General features: G+C 32.3%; 1 protein-coding gene across 1 annotated transcript; it reads left to right on the top strand.

Moving 5' to 3' along the window:
- Positions 1–1,713: 1,713 nt before the first annotated feature.
- LOC148608221 (uncharacterized) lies at positions 1,714–14,384 on the top strand. The gene is made up of 10 exons (XM_088543581.1): positions 1,714–1,933; positions 2,644–2,711; positions 3,374–3,511; positions 3,822–3,948; positions 4,059–4,286; positions 9,409–9,537; positions 10,231–10,298; positions 10,961–11,098; positions 11,414–11,503; positions 12,679–14,384. The coding sequence occupies exons 1-10, from the start codon at positions 1,806–1,808 to the stop codon at positions 12,909–12,911; spliced, it is 1,347 nt and encodes a 448-aa protein (XP_088399707.1). The 5' UTR covers positions 1,714–1,805; the 3' UTR covers positions 12,912–14,384.
- Positions 14,385–14,766: the final 382 nt, after the last annotated feature.

Genomic DNA, 14,766 nt, shown 5'->3' with positions numbered 1-14,766 from the left:
TTAAGCGGGGTCTACACCCCTGGACACGTTCACGTTTCCCATTTTAGCGTTCGTGCATCGTTTATCGTGCGTTTACACATCGTTTTCCGTTCGTTTAAAAGCACGACAAACGCACGATAGAAGCATTCGTTTATTTTTGTACTTCTGTTATTTCCTTGATTTAGCTGTTATTTCTATATTTTTTGCTATCATTCATATGATTTCATTAATTTTATTTTCTATTTTTTCTGTCTTCATTATATGTCAATATTATTGTTTTTACACGATATCTCACGATATGAGCGTTCGTTTATCGTGCGTTTAAACGCACGCTGGGAGCGCTCGTTTACCGTGCGTTTAAACGTACGAGAGGAGCGCTTTTTAAACGCACGATAGAAGCGTTTGTTTATCGTGCGTTTGGGTATTGTGCGTGCGGGAAACCTAAACGCCTTAAAGAGTGTAACAACAATACAAAATTAGTCAGTGTATTTTGCTTCAAGAATTTGTTTTCATGCATAAGCGCATCGATAAATACATGTTTACACATGGAATTTCCCAAATTGTCACACCAATAGCTAAATTGACCATACAGTATCTTCATCAACAGTAGATGGATTGAAGCCTTTTAGGTGTAGTTTCTAGGCATGGGGCAGAAATAGAAAGTGTTCACTCAATGTAATTGTTTTGCAAAGATTAATTCAAAAATAGGGAAAATAAAGAAAAGAAAAACATTACACCACCAGCAATTGACATTCATAAACTTTAGGACCTAAAAATAAAAAACAAAACAAAACAACAACAACAACAAAAAAATGTCATTGAGGGCAGATCACTAACTATAATTTGATGTAAAATGTTCGCACAAACATCCGCGTAACCGGAAATCAATCCGTCATTAAAAAAAAACCATACACACACAGAAGAATAGTTTATGCTAAATGTGTCGTATACATGTAATAAGTCCGTACTGGATGAAATCTAGAACATGTGCAAAGTGTTTCTTTTCCAATATCATGACATCGTATAGTTCAGAAAAAATAATATGAGACAGAACGTTACGGCTTGTGGATTTATATAAATATAGGATATAGGCCTTTTCTCCTTTTTCGTTTTTGTATTCTTCGCATTTTACGGTATAAAGCGACTCTAGTAAATATTTATTTGAACTTTACTGTATGAAACCAATTGAATAAATGCAACCCTAACTACTCTTTAAGTTACCTCACTCATGTATTATCTTTTAAAAAGAAAAAAAATATCACAATACGTCTCAGGCCACGACATCTGTAAATTAGTTCTTCCGGCTCTAATTCTAATGATTTCTTAAAAAAAAAGACTGCTAAAATTTTCACATGGCAAAAGCAATAATCATAACAAATCCTCGAAGCTCTTTCCAACGCGCATGTTTATTTTTATTATTATTATTATTATTTGCAGTAAGGGGTGCGTGTGCTTATTGCTGTTTGTGGGAGAGTCGAAAACTGATAAATAGCGTCTAAGCGAGTATACAGCAGGAGATAGGATTTTATATGGTGACAGTGAAAATGTGTACTTTAAGTTTCATAATAATGCGCTCATATACAGTGTACAAGGTACCTTTCAGACATTCACATAATTGTACATTTTTGTCAAATATTTCTTTCATCCTTTCATGCTTTTTATCAAAGTATTTCCCTGATTATTAAGCATCGTCACATCCTGTCTAAACTATATAAGAGAAATCAAATCGAAATGACTTTCGACCTTAACAAGTACCCAATACTACATGTGTGTGATGCGGAAACATTACTACACAATTATCTATGTAGCACGAAATATGACGGAAAATGAGATATTGGATATATATCTACATGTTCATTTGCGTTTCTTTTAAAATTGCATTGTGTACATCTATTTCTCAGAACAGATCAAGTAATGCATGCCCGAGAAAAGAAAAACTAACTCTACAGAATGGGTAAGGCAATTTATTACTAACACAATGAAGATTATTGTTGAATCGTACGTTTTAGATCAAATGCCATTTGTATTTGTTCAGTGTATAACCTAAGTGCATTTCTCCTAAATTGATTGAAGAATAAACTCCATAAGAAGATTGATATTTTCCCATTTGTTTTATTAAACTAATGAAATTGACGAACTCGTTATGCACGCCGAAAATACTTAAATTAAAGCATATGTTCTAATTTTCGACATTTAAAGAACGAACGCTAAAGTTTTAAATTTAGAGGAAAATTTTAACCTTGAACTTAATTCTTAGTACTAACGATTCTTCTGACTAACAAATTTGCTGACTATGTCATGTAAAGAATAGGGTGTCAAAGATGCTAGGCATCATACCATGAAACTTTTAGCCTAAAACCACTCTGGTAATTGTTAAAATTCTAAACTCATATGATGCTCGATATCGACAATCGTATGCAGTTATTGGAATAAACAATGTTCATGCAACTACATGATCGCATGAGTTTATTCCATCATACACATGTATTATCCTAGTATAAAAATATAAAATATAAATTAAATCTACCATGTTAGAAAAAGTTAATGACTTGGTACAAAAAGTCGCGCCTTGTCAATGCAAAGCATTTGACAAAAAGGAGATGAAATATGCTTTCAATAATCTTCGCTGTTTACATGTAATAATTGCAAATATTATTATTGCAGCGCGGTAGTTCACGTACTAAAATTCTATTGCTGTGCTGATTTTCATGAAGTAAACAAGTCCTGTATAGGTACGATTTATAACATGACTTTTATTTTTATTTCATTATATTTCAAAAATACTGAATTCTTCATTTGTTTTATTTCTCGTAACAGAACGGAAAAAAACTTATTACGATACGATGAAATAAATATGGATATTTCAACAGTTATGGTTACAATTCAGATGTTTTTGATACGAAGATCGATTTCATTTTAGTTACATACTGATACTTTCTACCTGTGACTCGAATGATTCTACTATTCTCGAATCAATCACAGCTTGCTTACATTTTTGTGTAAAAATCCTATGGTAAATATTTTAACGTATTTAAGGACGAAAACATTTTATCAATCGATAAGCCGGGCTTTGTATTTGTCTGACACTCTGAGCCTAATCTTTAATGTGCTTAAATGTAACTCATAGAAGAAATAGTCCACATGTAGGTATGACATCCCTCTCACATTATTTTGACTCCGAGCTCGAGCCAATGTTATCTCCGCTTGTGCTGCAGAGACATTTGAAGTCTTTATATTACTCTGATGTGGATCGAACCAACGACCTTTCATATATGAGTCAGCACGCTGTATCGCGAGACAAACTGTGGCAACTGACAAGGTTTATTAAATAACACTTATATTATTAACGCACGAAAAATACATATCATAATTTGATGCTTTCTTATATTTTAAGCTTGTCCACCTGGGTATTATGGTAAGAATTGCAATTTTTCATGTTTACCAGGAAGATATGGTATTAAATGCCGAGATAAATGTAACTGTACAAGAAACCAGATTTGTGATGCAACTAAGGGATGTGTGTCGACCCCTGGTAAGCTGATAAATAAATAATTAAAGTAGATAAAATGGAACGATATCTAATGTATTAAATAAAGTTTCACGTCTATAGCTGATACATACGACTTTGGAAAGGCCAGCGCTGACAAAAATCAATCAGAGTAGTTTTCATTCACGCGTTGATGTGAAAAACATGAACTTCCAAAATGCTTGATGAGTTAATTACATAAGTACATATATTTTAAATAATTAAAGAAAAAGAAATATCATGAGATTTTATGCGATATTGTATATCCATTAGCTCTTGAACCAAATTTAGTATCTTTTGTGTACTTTTTACGTAGATTGTTCTACAGAGGAATTGACATGTGACAACAGAACTGGTGTATCCGTTTCAAGTGGCTCCTATGAGATCTCACTGTCCTCAATCAGTGTTAATAGAATGGGATATAGCATCACAATTAAGCCAGAAACTTGTATCTGTTATAATGAACACATTCAAGAAAGATTATTTTTGTTCTGTCTTATATTTAAGTCGAATAAACATGGTTTTGATATACCTTTGTTCGTACTATTATAGACGACAGTAACATTCATCTTATACATGCATATATCGGAATAGCTGCAGTTCTCATAGCCCTCGTTTTCATCTCAACTCTCTTCCTCCATCTTAAACAGATGATGACAGAAAAGTTAAAACGATACAGAAACAGTCAGATTCGGGCATCCTCTATCAGAACTAATCGTTCTGTCAGCGTGGCGTACGATCCAGGCTATGCCGAGGTACTAAATGCGAACGTGGTGGAAATTTAATACGCACGGATGGAGATATTCAATGAATAAATATGTTTCACGTATTATCTAAATCAACAAATTCTACATGAGTTTGATGTTTGATCCATAGTAAAACATTGTTCTGTACAATTTTCAAATACCCATAATAAATAATCTATCATTTCATTTTCATTTTTACGAAAAACACAAAAAGAGTTGGAGACCTTATTAATCCCATATAAAAACTTGTTCGTGGTTAAAATCATGTATTGTAACCACTGTAACTTGGGATTCTTTGTATTAATAAAAGACATTTTACTGACCTTTTCACAGTCTATATGGTTGTTTAAATTTAATAAAATTTCGTACTTGACATTTCCAGTAGGAATACAGTATCATTTTTTAACACACACCTCAAACATATCATGTTACAATCTATGACTTTCAAAATAGTTTGTATAATAGATATAATGGTAGAGATCACTTAAAATCCTGAGATGAAACTTTTTTTTTTTATTTTACATAACATGGATACGATACCATTATACTCCAAAACATTTATGTTTGTATTATATCTATCACACAAATGTTCATAAATTTTATAAAAGGCCTTTCATCAACAATATCGTAAACAGAAAGAATACCACTCCTTAGCGAATCCTTCAAAAATAGGATTTTTGATTAATTTTAAAAGTAACTATACTTCCACAAATAACTGGCTAGAAATATCAATTTTTCAAGACGGTTAATTTCATCTTTTTTCAACATTGAAAGAGGATGTAGGCAGGGAGATCCTTTCTCACCTCACCTTTTTATTTTATCTGCTTTTCTGACCATTTTCTCGAATCTATAGAGCTAGAAGACTCGAGAAAATGATAAAATATTAGTAATCACTCAAGTAGAACATACACTTTCTCAATTTGCTGACGATACAACACTACTTATGAATGGATCAGATGAGTCACTGAGGGAACCTATCAGAGATTTAGATTGGTTTTGAATTGTCAACTTAACGCTGATGCACATTTTTATTAAACTGTATTTCTATATATTAGTCTTTATCATATTACACATATGTTTTGTTACGTATCTCGCCTAATAATTAGCTGCTCTAAGACACAAGTTATTTGCATTGATAGTCAATAAAATAGTACTAAGATTCTGTGTTCTGAACAAAATCTTTCACGGGTTGCTACAGCATTTAAACAATTGGGTATAAATTTTGATTTCTTGTGTCATTACCAAATTCCAATTATGATTTTGTAAAGAAAATAAATGACTTTATACATAATATTTGGCATTCACCAGTTCACCGAGTTTAAAATGATGTAATACAAAATGATTATGAAGATCAATTTTGATTCATTCATTTGTGGCAGGACGACCTACCTGCGTTGTAGTAAGTGGTGAGATTTAAATAGCCAGTTAATTGACTTGACCAAACGTCTACGATGAAATAGAAGACAGATATTATGAATATCTTGGTGAAAAAGAACGTCGAGAACAATATGATCAATTAAAACAGACGAACGGACACGAAACGGATAAATATCTTCCTCTAGGTCCACAATCTCCAAACAATGGTTATGACCAATTACAAAACGATTTACAGATTAAAACACATGGGAGGAATAAATACCAATCATTGGCATCGCATTCGATGAATAATTACTCAAACAACGAGTCACAAAAACCTAATCATGAAGCTCACAGAGAGTTGCCCGATAAGACAAACTATCACAATGATTGGAATAGTAGCCATGACAGACCTCTATCTCAAACTATTCCACAAGAACAATTCACGGTAGAACAGCAAAATAAAAATAAGTATAAGTTCGGTCGTCATTCAAAAACTGAACAGAAACAACATCAAGACAAAAACACAGCAACACAAAGATATAGTTATTTGGATGCTTCTAGTGGAGTTAAAAACGGTGATAGTTAATACTATTGATTCTTCATGTGCCATATTGTAAAATTGTGAACAATTCAAATGATTAACTTTTCTGAAACGTTATTGTACAATTATCATTTCAATGAGAAAATGGATAGTTTCGAAGTTATCAGGATATTATTTTAACATGAACAGATAAAGTAAAAAGTATACAAAAATCAAAACTTTCACTGTTAAACGTGTATGTATGAATGTATGTACATAATATAAGATACTCATAAATGTCAGAAAAAGCGTTAAATTTTGACACTTCATAAAGTTGGTTTTTTGTAAGTATGTTGAAATTATTTATTTTTTATGTGGATATCTTAAAGGTGTCTATCTATGTATTAAAAAAACTTGTAGATGAAATGGTTGTAGTGTGCTAATTACGGATGTAGTCGAAGTATAATATTACAGAGATAGAAAAATTAGCTTATGTCTATGACAATGCAATACTAACGTGTAATTTAACTTAAAAGAACTAATTGAAATAGTTCCGCAAATGACATGACTTTATCATATTTTCTGCCCCACCTACCAAATAAGACCTGCACCTTCAACTTGTCATTTTTCGTGTAAGATGTTTGAATCAACGGCAAAATAAATTGGCGATTTATAGCTCATATATTCATAATTTGTAAAGATATTAACCGAATATTTATAATTTGTAAAGATATTAACCGAATATTCATAATTTGTAAAGATATTAACCGAATACGATGAAGTAGACACACATGTATTTGCGTAATAACTATGTTAGCTGTGTTCTCAAATTGATACGATATTTGTTGATACATGTGTACTACCTCAATCCTTGTTTTATATGCCTGGTTGTTTGTTGGTTCAGTATCATTTGTTCACTTTAAAAATGAGTTCCAGCTATTGAATATACATGATTGAAGAAAGATAGATACCACACAATACGATGGAAGAATGATGGGTATTTTGTTTTCACCTCGAAAGAAGAGATACTTCGACAAATGAGCTGCTTGAACATGCAGACCCTTTACCAAACTCAGAAATTCGCTAAACTAGTAAGGAAAATCAAGCAGTACAAAATCAAGTTCATTGGAGTTCGTAAAATAAGATGGCCTGAAACTGAGTTAAGGGTACTAGTATCAAGACATTAGACACTCTATTCAGTGAGACCAGATGACTCTCACAACAAAGTTCGTACATTTTGTTTGTACTTGAGCGGAAACCTGTCAGTGAGGGGACACTAGCAGCATGGTACCCCTTCTCCTTCGCTAAGCGTACTACCGTTGGTTGTAATGCCGCGGGAGAGGAAAGGGCCTAATTTTACGACGGTTTGTAAAACATTGTTGGTGACACATCTTATCATGATACCCTGCGGTGATGGGGTATTTTTATGTCAAAGTTGGAAGGAACATGTCCATGTACAATTATTCAACAAGATTAAGCGGGGCCTACACTCCTGGACACGTTCACGTTTCCCATTTTAGCGACCGTGCATCATTTATCGTGCGTTTTCACATCGTTTTGCGTTCGTTTAAAAGCACGATAAACGCACGATAGAAGCGTTCGTTTATTTTTGTACTTCTATTATTTCCTTGATTTAGCTGTTATTTCTATATTTTTTGCTATCATTCATATGATTTCATTAATTTTATTTTCTATTTTTTCTGTCTTCATTATATGTCAATATTATTATTTTTACACGATATCTCACGATATGAGCGTTCGTTTATCGTGCGTTTAAACGCACGCTGGGAGCGCTCGTTTATCGTGCGTTTAAACGTACGAGAGGAGCGCTTGTTTAAACGCACGATAGAAGCGTTTGTTTATCGTGCGTTTGGGTATTGTGCGTGGGGGAAACCTAAACGCCTTAAAGAGTGTAACAACAATGGAAAATTACTCAGTGTATTTTGCTTCAAGAATTTGTTTTCATGCATAAGGGCATCGATAAATACATTTTTACACATGGAATTTCCCAAATTGTCACACCAATAGCTAAATGGACCATACAGTACATGTATCTTCATCAACAGTAGATGAATTGAAGCCTTTTAGGTGTAGTTTCTAGGCATGGGGCAGAAATAGAAAGTGTTCACTCAATGTAATTGTTTTGCAAAGATTAATTCAAAAATAGGGAAAATAAAGAAAAAAAAAACATTACACCACCAGCAATTGACATTCATAAACTTTAGGACCTAAAAATAAAAAACAAAACAAAACAAAACAAAACAACAAAAAAATGTCATTGAGGGCAGATCACTAACTATAATTTGATGTAAAATGTTCTCACAAACATCCGCGTAACCGGAAATCAATGCGTCATTAAAAAAAAAACACACACACAGAGGAAATAGTTTATGCTAAATGTGTCGTATACATGTAATAAGTCCGTACTGGATGAAATCTAGAACATGTACAAAGTATTTTTTTCCAATATCATGACAACGTATAGTTCAGTAAAAATAATATGAGACAGAACGTTACGGCTTGTGGATTTATATAAATATAGGCCTTTTCTCCTTTTTCGTTTTTGTATTCTTCGCATTTTACGGTATAAAGCGACTCTAGCAAATATTTATTTGAACTTTACTGTATGAAACCAATTGAATAAATGCAACCCTAACTACTCTTTAAGTTACCTCACTCATGTATTATCTCTTAAAAAGAAAAAAATATCACAATACGTCTCAGGCCACGACATCTGTAAATTAGTTCTTCGGGCTCTAATTCTAATGATTTCTTAAAAAAAAAAAGACTGCTAAAATTTTCACATGGCAAAAGCAATAATCATTACAAATCCTCGAAGCTCTTTCCAACGCGCATGTTTTTTATTATTATTATTATTATTATTTGCAGTAAGGGATGCGTGTGCTTATTGCTGTTTGTGGGAGAGTCGAAAACTGATAAATAGCGTCTAAGCGAGTATACAGCAGGAGATAGGACTTTATATGGTGACAGTGAAAATGTGTACTTTAAGTTTCATAATAATGCGCTCATATACAGTGTATAAGGTACCTTTCAGACATTCACATAATTGTACATTTTTGTCAAATATTTCTTTCATCCTTTCATGCTTTTTATCAAAGTATTTCCCTGATTATTAAGCATCGTCACATCCTGTCTAAACTATATAAGAGAAATCAATTCGAAATTACTTTCGACCTTAACAAGTACCCAAATACTACATGTATGTGATGCGGAAACATTACTACACAAATGTCTATGTAGCACGAAATATGACGGAAAATGAGATATTGGATATATATCTACATGTTCATTTGCGTTTCTTTTAAAATTGCATTGTGTACATCTATTTCTCAGAACAGATCAAGTAATGCATGCCCGAAAAAAGAAAAACTAACTCTACAGAATGGGTAAGACAATTTATTACTAACACAATGAAGATTATTGTTGAATCGTACGTTTTAGATCAAATGCCATTTGTATTTGTTCAGTGTATAACCTAAGTGCATAATGCCATTTTTTTTTCATTTCTCCTAAATTGATTAAAGAATTAACTCCATAAGAAGATTGATATTTTCCCATTTGTTTTATTAAACTAATGAAATTGACAAACGCGTTATGCACGCCGAAAATACTTAAATTAAAGCATATGTTTTAATTTTCGACATTTAAAGAACGAACGCTAAAGTTTTAAATTTAGAGGAAAATTTTAACCTTGAACTTAATTCTTAGTACTAACGATTCTTCTGACTAACAAATTTGCTAGGTATCATACCATGAAACTTTTAGCCTGAAACCACTCTGGTAATTGTTAAAATTCTAAACTCATATGATGCTCGATATCGACAATCGTATGCAGTTATTGGAATAAACAATGTTCATGCAACTACATGATCGCATGAGTTTATTCCATCATACAAAGGTATTATCCTAGTACAAAAATATAAAATATAAATTAAATCTACCATGTTAGAAAAAGTTAATGACTTGGTACAAAAAGTCGCGCCTTGTCAATGCAAAGCATTTGACAAAAAAAAAGATGAAATATGCTTCCAATAATCTTAGCTGTTTACATGTAATAATTTCAAATATTATTATTTCAGCACGGTAGTTTACGTACTAAAATTCTATTGCTGTGCTGATTTTCATGAAGTAAACAAGTCCTGTATAGGTACGATTTATAACATGACTTTTATTTTTATTTCATTATATTTCAAAAATACTGAATTCTTCATTTGTTTTATTTCTCGTAACAGTTCGGAAAAAAACTTATTACGATACGATGAAATAAATGTGGATATTTCAACAGTTATGGTTACAATTCAGATGTTTTTGATACGAAGATCGATTTCATTTTAGTTACATACTGATACTTTCTACCTGTGACTCGAATGATTCTACTATTCTCGAATCAATCACAGCTTGCTTACATTTTTGTGTAAAAATCCTATGGTAAATATTTTAACGTATTTAAGGACGAAAACATTTTATCAATCGATAAGCCGGGCTTTGTATTTGTCTGACACTCTGAGCCTAATCTTTAATGTGCTTAAATGTAACTCATAGAAGAAATAGTCCACATGTAGGTATGAAATTCCTGTCACATTATTTTGACTCCGAGCTCGAGCCAATGTTATCTCCACTTGTGCTGCAGAGACTTTTGAAGCCTTTATATTACTCTGATGTGGATCGAACCAACGACCTTTCACATATGAGTCAGCACGCTGTATCGCGAGACAAACTGTGGCAACTGACAAGGTTTATTAAATAACACTTATATTATTAACGCACGAAAAATACATATCATAATTTGATGCTTTCTTATATTTTAAGCTTGTCCACCTGGGTATTATGGTAAGAATTGCAATTTTTCATGTTTACCAGGAAGATATGGTATTAAATGCCGAGATAAATGTAACTGTACAAGAAACCAGACTTGTGATGCAACTAAGGGATGTGTGTCGACCCCTGGTAAGCTGATAAATAAATAATAAAGTAGATAAAATGGAACGATATCTAATGTATTAAATAAAGTTTCACGTCTATAGCTGATACATACGACTTTGGAAAGGCCAGCGCTGACAAAAATCAATCAGAGTAGTTTTCATTCACGCGTTGATGTGAAAAACATGAACTTCCAAAATGCTTAATGAGTTAATTAAATAAGTACATGTACATATATTTTAAATAATTAAAGAAAAAGAAATATCATGAGATTTTATGCGATATTGTATATCCATTAGCTCTTGAACCAAATTTAGTATCTTTTGTGTACTTTTTACGTAGATTGTTCTACAGAGGAATTGACATGTGACAACAGAACTGGTGTATCCGTTTCAAGTGGCTCCTATGAGATCTCACTGTCCTCAATCAGTGGTAATAGAATGGGATATGGCATCACAATTAAGCGCGCGGATGTTTTTTTTTAATTCTTACAACATAAAATCAAGGATGATTTAAAATTTCTGGTTCAAATAAAAAATGCAAAGAGCACATGACTCCATATGCGATTTTTCAGACCAAGTGAAGACTTTAATTTCCGACAATTTAAATTTCAATACACATGACATCCTCTCATTATATATTCAATAGCATAATTCTAATTAGTTACCAATCCTTCTCAAGTTCAGACACTGCCCAATGTAGAGGTGATTCATATGCACGGTGCAGAAAAATCCACCAAACCGCTTTTGGGTCAACGTACGCAATAGTGTTATGGAATTATAGTCCTTTCAGGAAAGATATCTGTACTTTGGAGAAAACCATATATTCATCGCATACTTTAATCAACCAAATCAAGAACTATAACTCTTGCAAAGTGCCAATTTCATACACAGTCTATATATTTTCCCTCAAATTAACATGTGCAACAACCGGATGAAAAACTAAGACTCAGGTCTGATTAGGGAACTACCATTGTTGAGCATGATTTGCATTTTTGCATTACAGTTTATTATCCGCACGTTTCTCGGAAAATAGTTACTCGGTATTTGCCGCACGCTTTTTTACTTTGCGATGAATTGAAAAACATAAAATGTCTCGGTTGACAGAAAGTTTCATATTATTGGGAATTACATTGTACCATTTGAATGATATCAAAAGTAAAATCTGCAGTAAGCCTTAAGACCAATGTGAAAATCTGTTGATATATCAGATAATTGGTTGATCTATGTAATAGACTATATTAAATGAAATTTTAATGGTGAAGAAGGGGCGGAGTGAGCACAGCGAAGTCGTCACGTCACAATCGGCCTTCCAAATGCCGGCCAAATAAAATAAGGTTACATTCTGAGCTAATTAGAGTATTTAATTATTGAAATGTTCGCTGCGTTCACCCCGCCCCTTCTTTACCATTAAAGTTCCACTTAATATACTCTATTACATGGATAATAATAAGTGTTCCATCTCCCAAAGGAAAACTTGGACACTATGACAAAGTTTGTGGAAACTTGTATCTGTTATAATGAACACATTCAAGATTATTTTTGTTCTATCTTATATTTAAGTCGAATAAACATTGTTTTGATATACCTTTGTTCGTACTATTATAGACGACAGTAACATTCATCTTATACAAGCATATATCGGAATGGCTGCAGTTCTCATCGCCCTCGTTTTCATCTCAGCTCTCATCGTCCATCTTAAACAGATGATGGCAGGAAAGTCAAAACGAGACAAAAACAGTCAGATTCGGGCATCTTCTATCAGAACTAATCGTTCTGTCAGCATGGCGTACGATCCAGGCTATGCCGAGGTACTAGATGCGAACGTGGTGGAAATTTAATACGCACGGATGGAGATATTCAATAAATAAATATGTTTCACGTATTATCTAAATCAACAAATTCTATGTCATAGATTACGGACGCACAGTTGTATTTGAAGTTTTGAAAATTTATTTTTTTAATCCAACATGTATAACACAATTGATTCAGCATAAATACAGAATACATCATAGAATATGTCGCCAATAATGTTGGTTTTAGTTGTAAAATAAGTGTTGTAAGTAGAAGTGAGAAGAGAAATTGTTAAAAGAGATGGAGTGATTGAGATATTAAATTTTGAGTAAAAATCTTGTATGAAACATAATAATTAAGAAATTTATAAATTTAACATATTTGCACCTGCCTGAAGAAGGATCTATCAAATTTATAGCTCAAAACTACGCCAAAGTTGATTAATTTTTTCTAGACACTTATTTTTCACAGCAATTATCCTCTCTATATTGTACACCTACTACAGTTTTTTAAGGCCTGATAAACCAATTGTGATTCAAAATATTTTGTACAATAAATGTAATGTTTGATCCATAGTAAAACATTGTTCTGTACAATTTTCAAATACCCATAATAAATAATCTATCATTTCATTTTCATTTTTACGAAAAACACAAAAAGAGTTGGAGACCTCATTAATCCTATATAAAAACTTGTTCGTGGTTAAAATCATGTGATTGATTTTGTATTGTAACCACTGTGACTTGGGATTCTTTGTATTAATAAAAGACATTTTACTGACCTTTTCACAGTCTATATGGTTGTTTAAATTTAATAAAATTTCGTACTTGACATTTCCAGTAGAAATACAGTATCATTTTTTAACACACACCTCAAACATATCATGTTACAATCTATGACTTTCAAAATAGTTTGTATAATAGATTTAATGGTAGAGTTCACTTAAAATCCTGAGATGAAACTTCTTTTTTTATTTTACATAATATGGATACGATACCATAATACTCCAAAATATTTATGTTTGTATTATATCTATCACACAAATGTTCATAAATTTTATAAAAGGTCTTTCATCAACATTATCATCAACAGAAAGAATACCACTCCTTAGCGAATCCTTCAAAAATAGGATTTTTGATTGATTTTAAAAGTAACTATACTTCCACAAAGAACTGGCTAGAAACATCAATTCTGCTGTTTTTCAAGACGGTTAATCTCATCTTTTTTCAACATTGAAAGAGGATGTAGGCAGGGAGATCCTTTCTCACCTCACCTTTTTATTTTATCTGCTTTTCTTACCATTTTCTTGAATCTATAGAGCTAGAAGCTTAATAGACTCGAGAAAATTATAAAATATTAGTTATCACTCAAGTAGAACATACACTTTCTCAATTTGCTGACGATACGACACTACTTATGAATGGATCAGATGAGTCACTGAGGGAACCTATGAGAGATGTAGATTGGTTTTGAATTGTCAACTTAACGCTGACGTACATTTTTATTAAACTGTGTTTCTATATATTAGTCTTTATCATATTACACATATGTTTTGTAACGTATCTCGCCTAATAATTAGCTGCTCTAAGACACAAGTTATTTGCATTGATAGTCAATAAAATAGTACTAAGATTCTGTGTTCTGAACAAAATCTTTCACGGGTTGCTACAGTATTTAAAGAATTGGGTATAAATTTTGATTTCTTGTGTCATTACCAAATTCCAGTTATGATTTTGTAAAGAAAATAAATGACTTTATACATAATATTTGGCATTCACCAGTTCACAGAGTTTAAAATGATGTAAAACAAAATGATTATGAAGAAGATCAATTTTGATTCATTCATTTGTGGCAGGTTGACCTACCTGCGTTGTAGTAAGTAGTGAGATTTAATTAGCCAGT

Source organism: Perna viridis, chromosome 9, assembly GCF_037379345.1.
Source record: "Perna viridis isolate PV_CMFRI_1.1 ecotype Kerala chromosome 9, ASM3737934v1, whole genome shotgun sequence".
Classification (NCBI taxonomy): domain Eukaryota; kingdom Metazoa; phylum Mollusca; class Bivalvia; order Mytilida; family Mytilidae; genus Perna; species Perna viridis.
The sequence above is the reverse complement of the archived record's forward strand: the minus strand, read 5'-3'. Positions and strand labels throughout refer to the sequence as shown.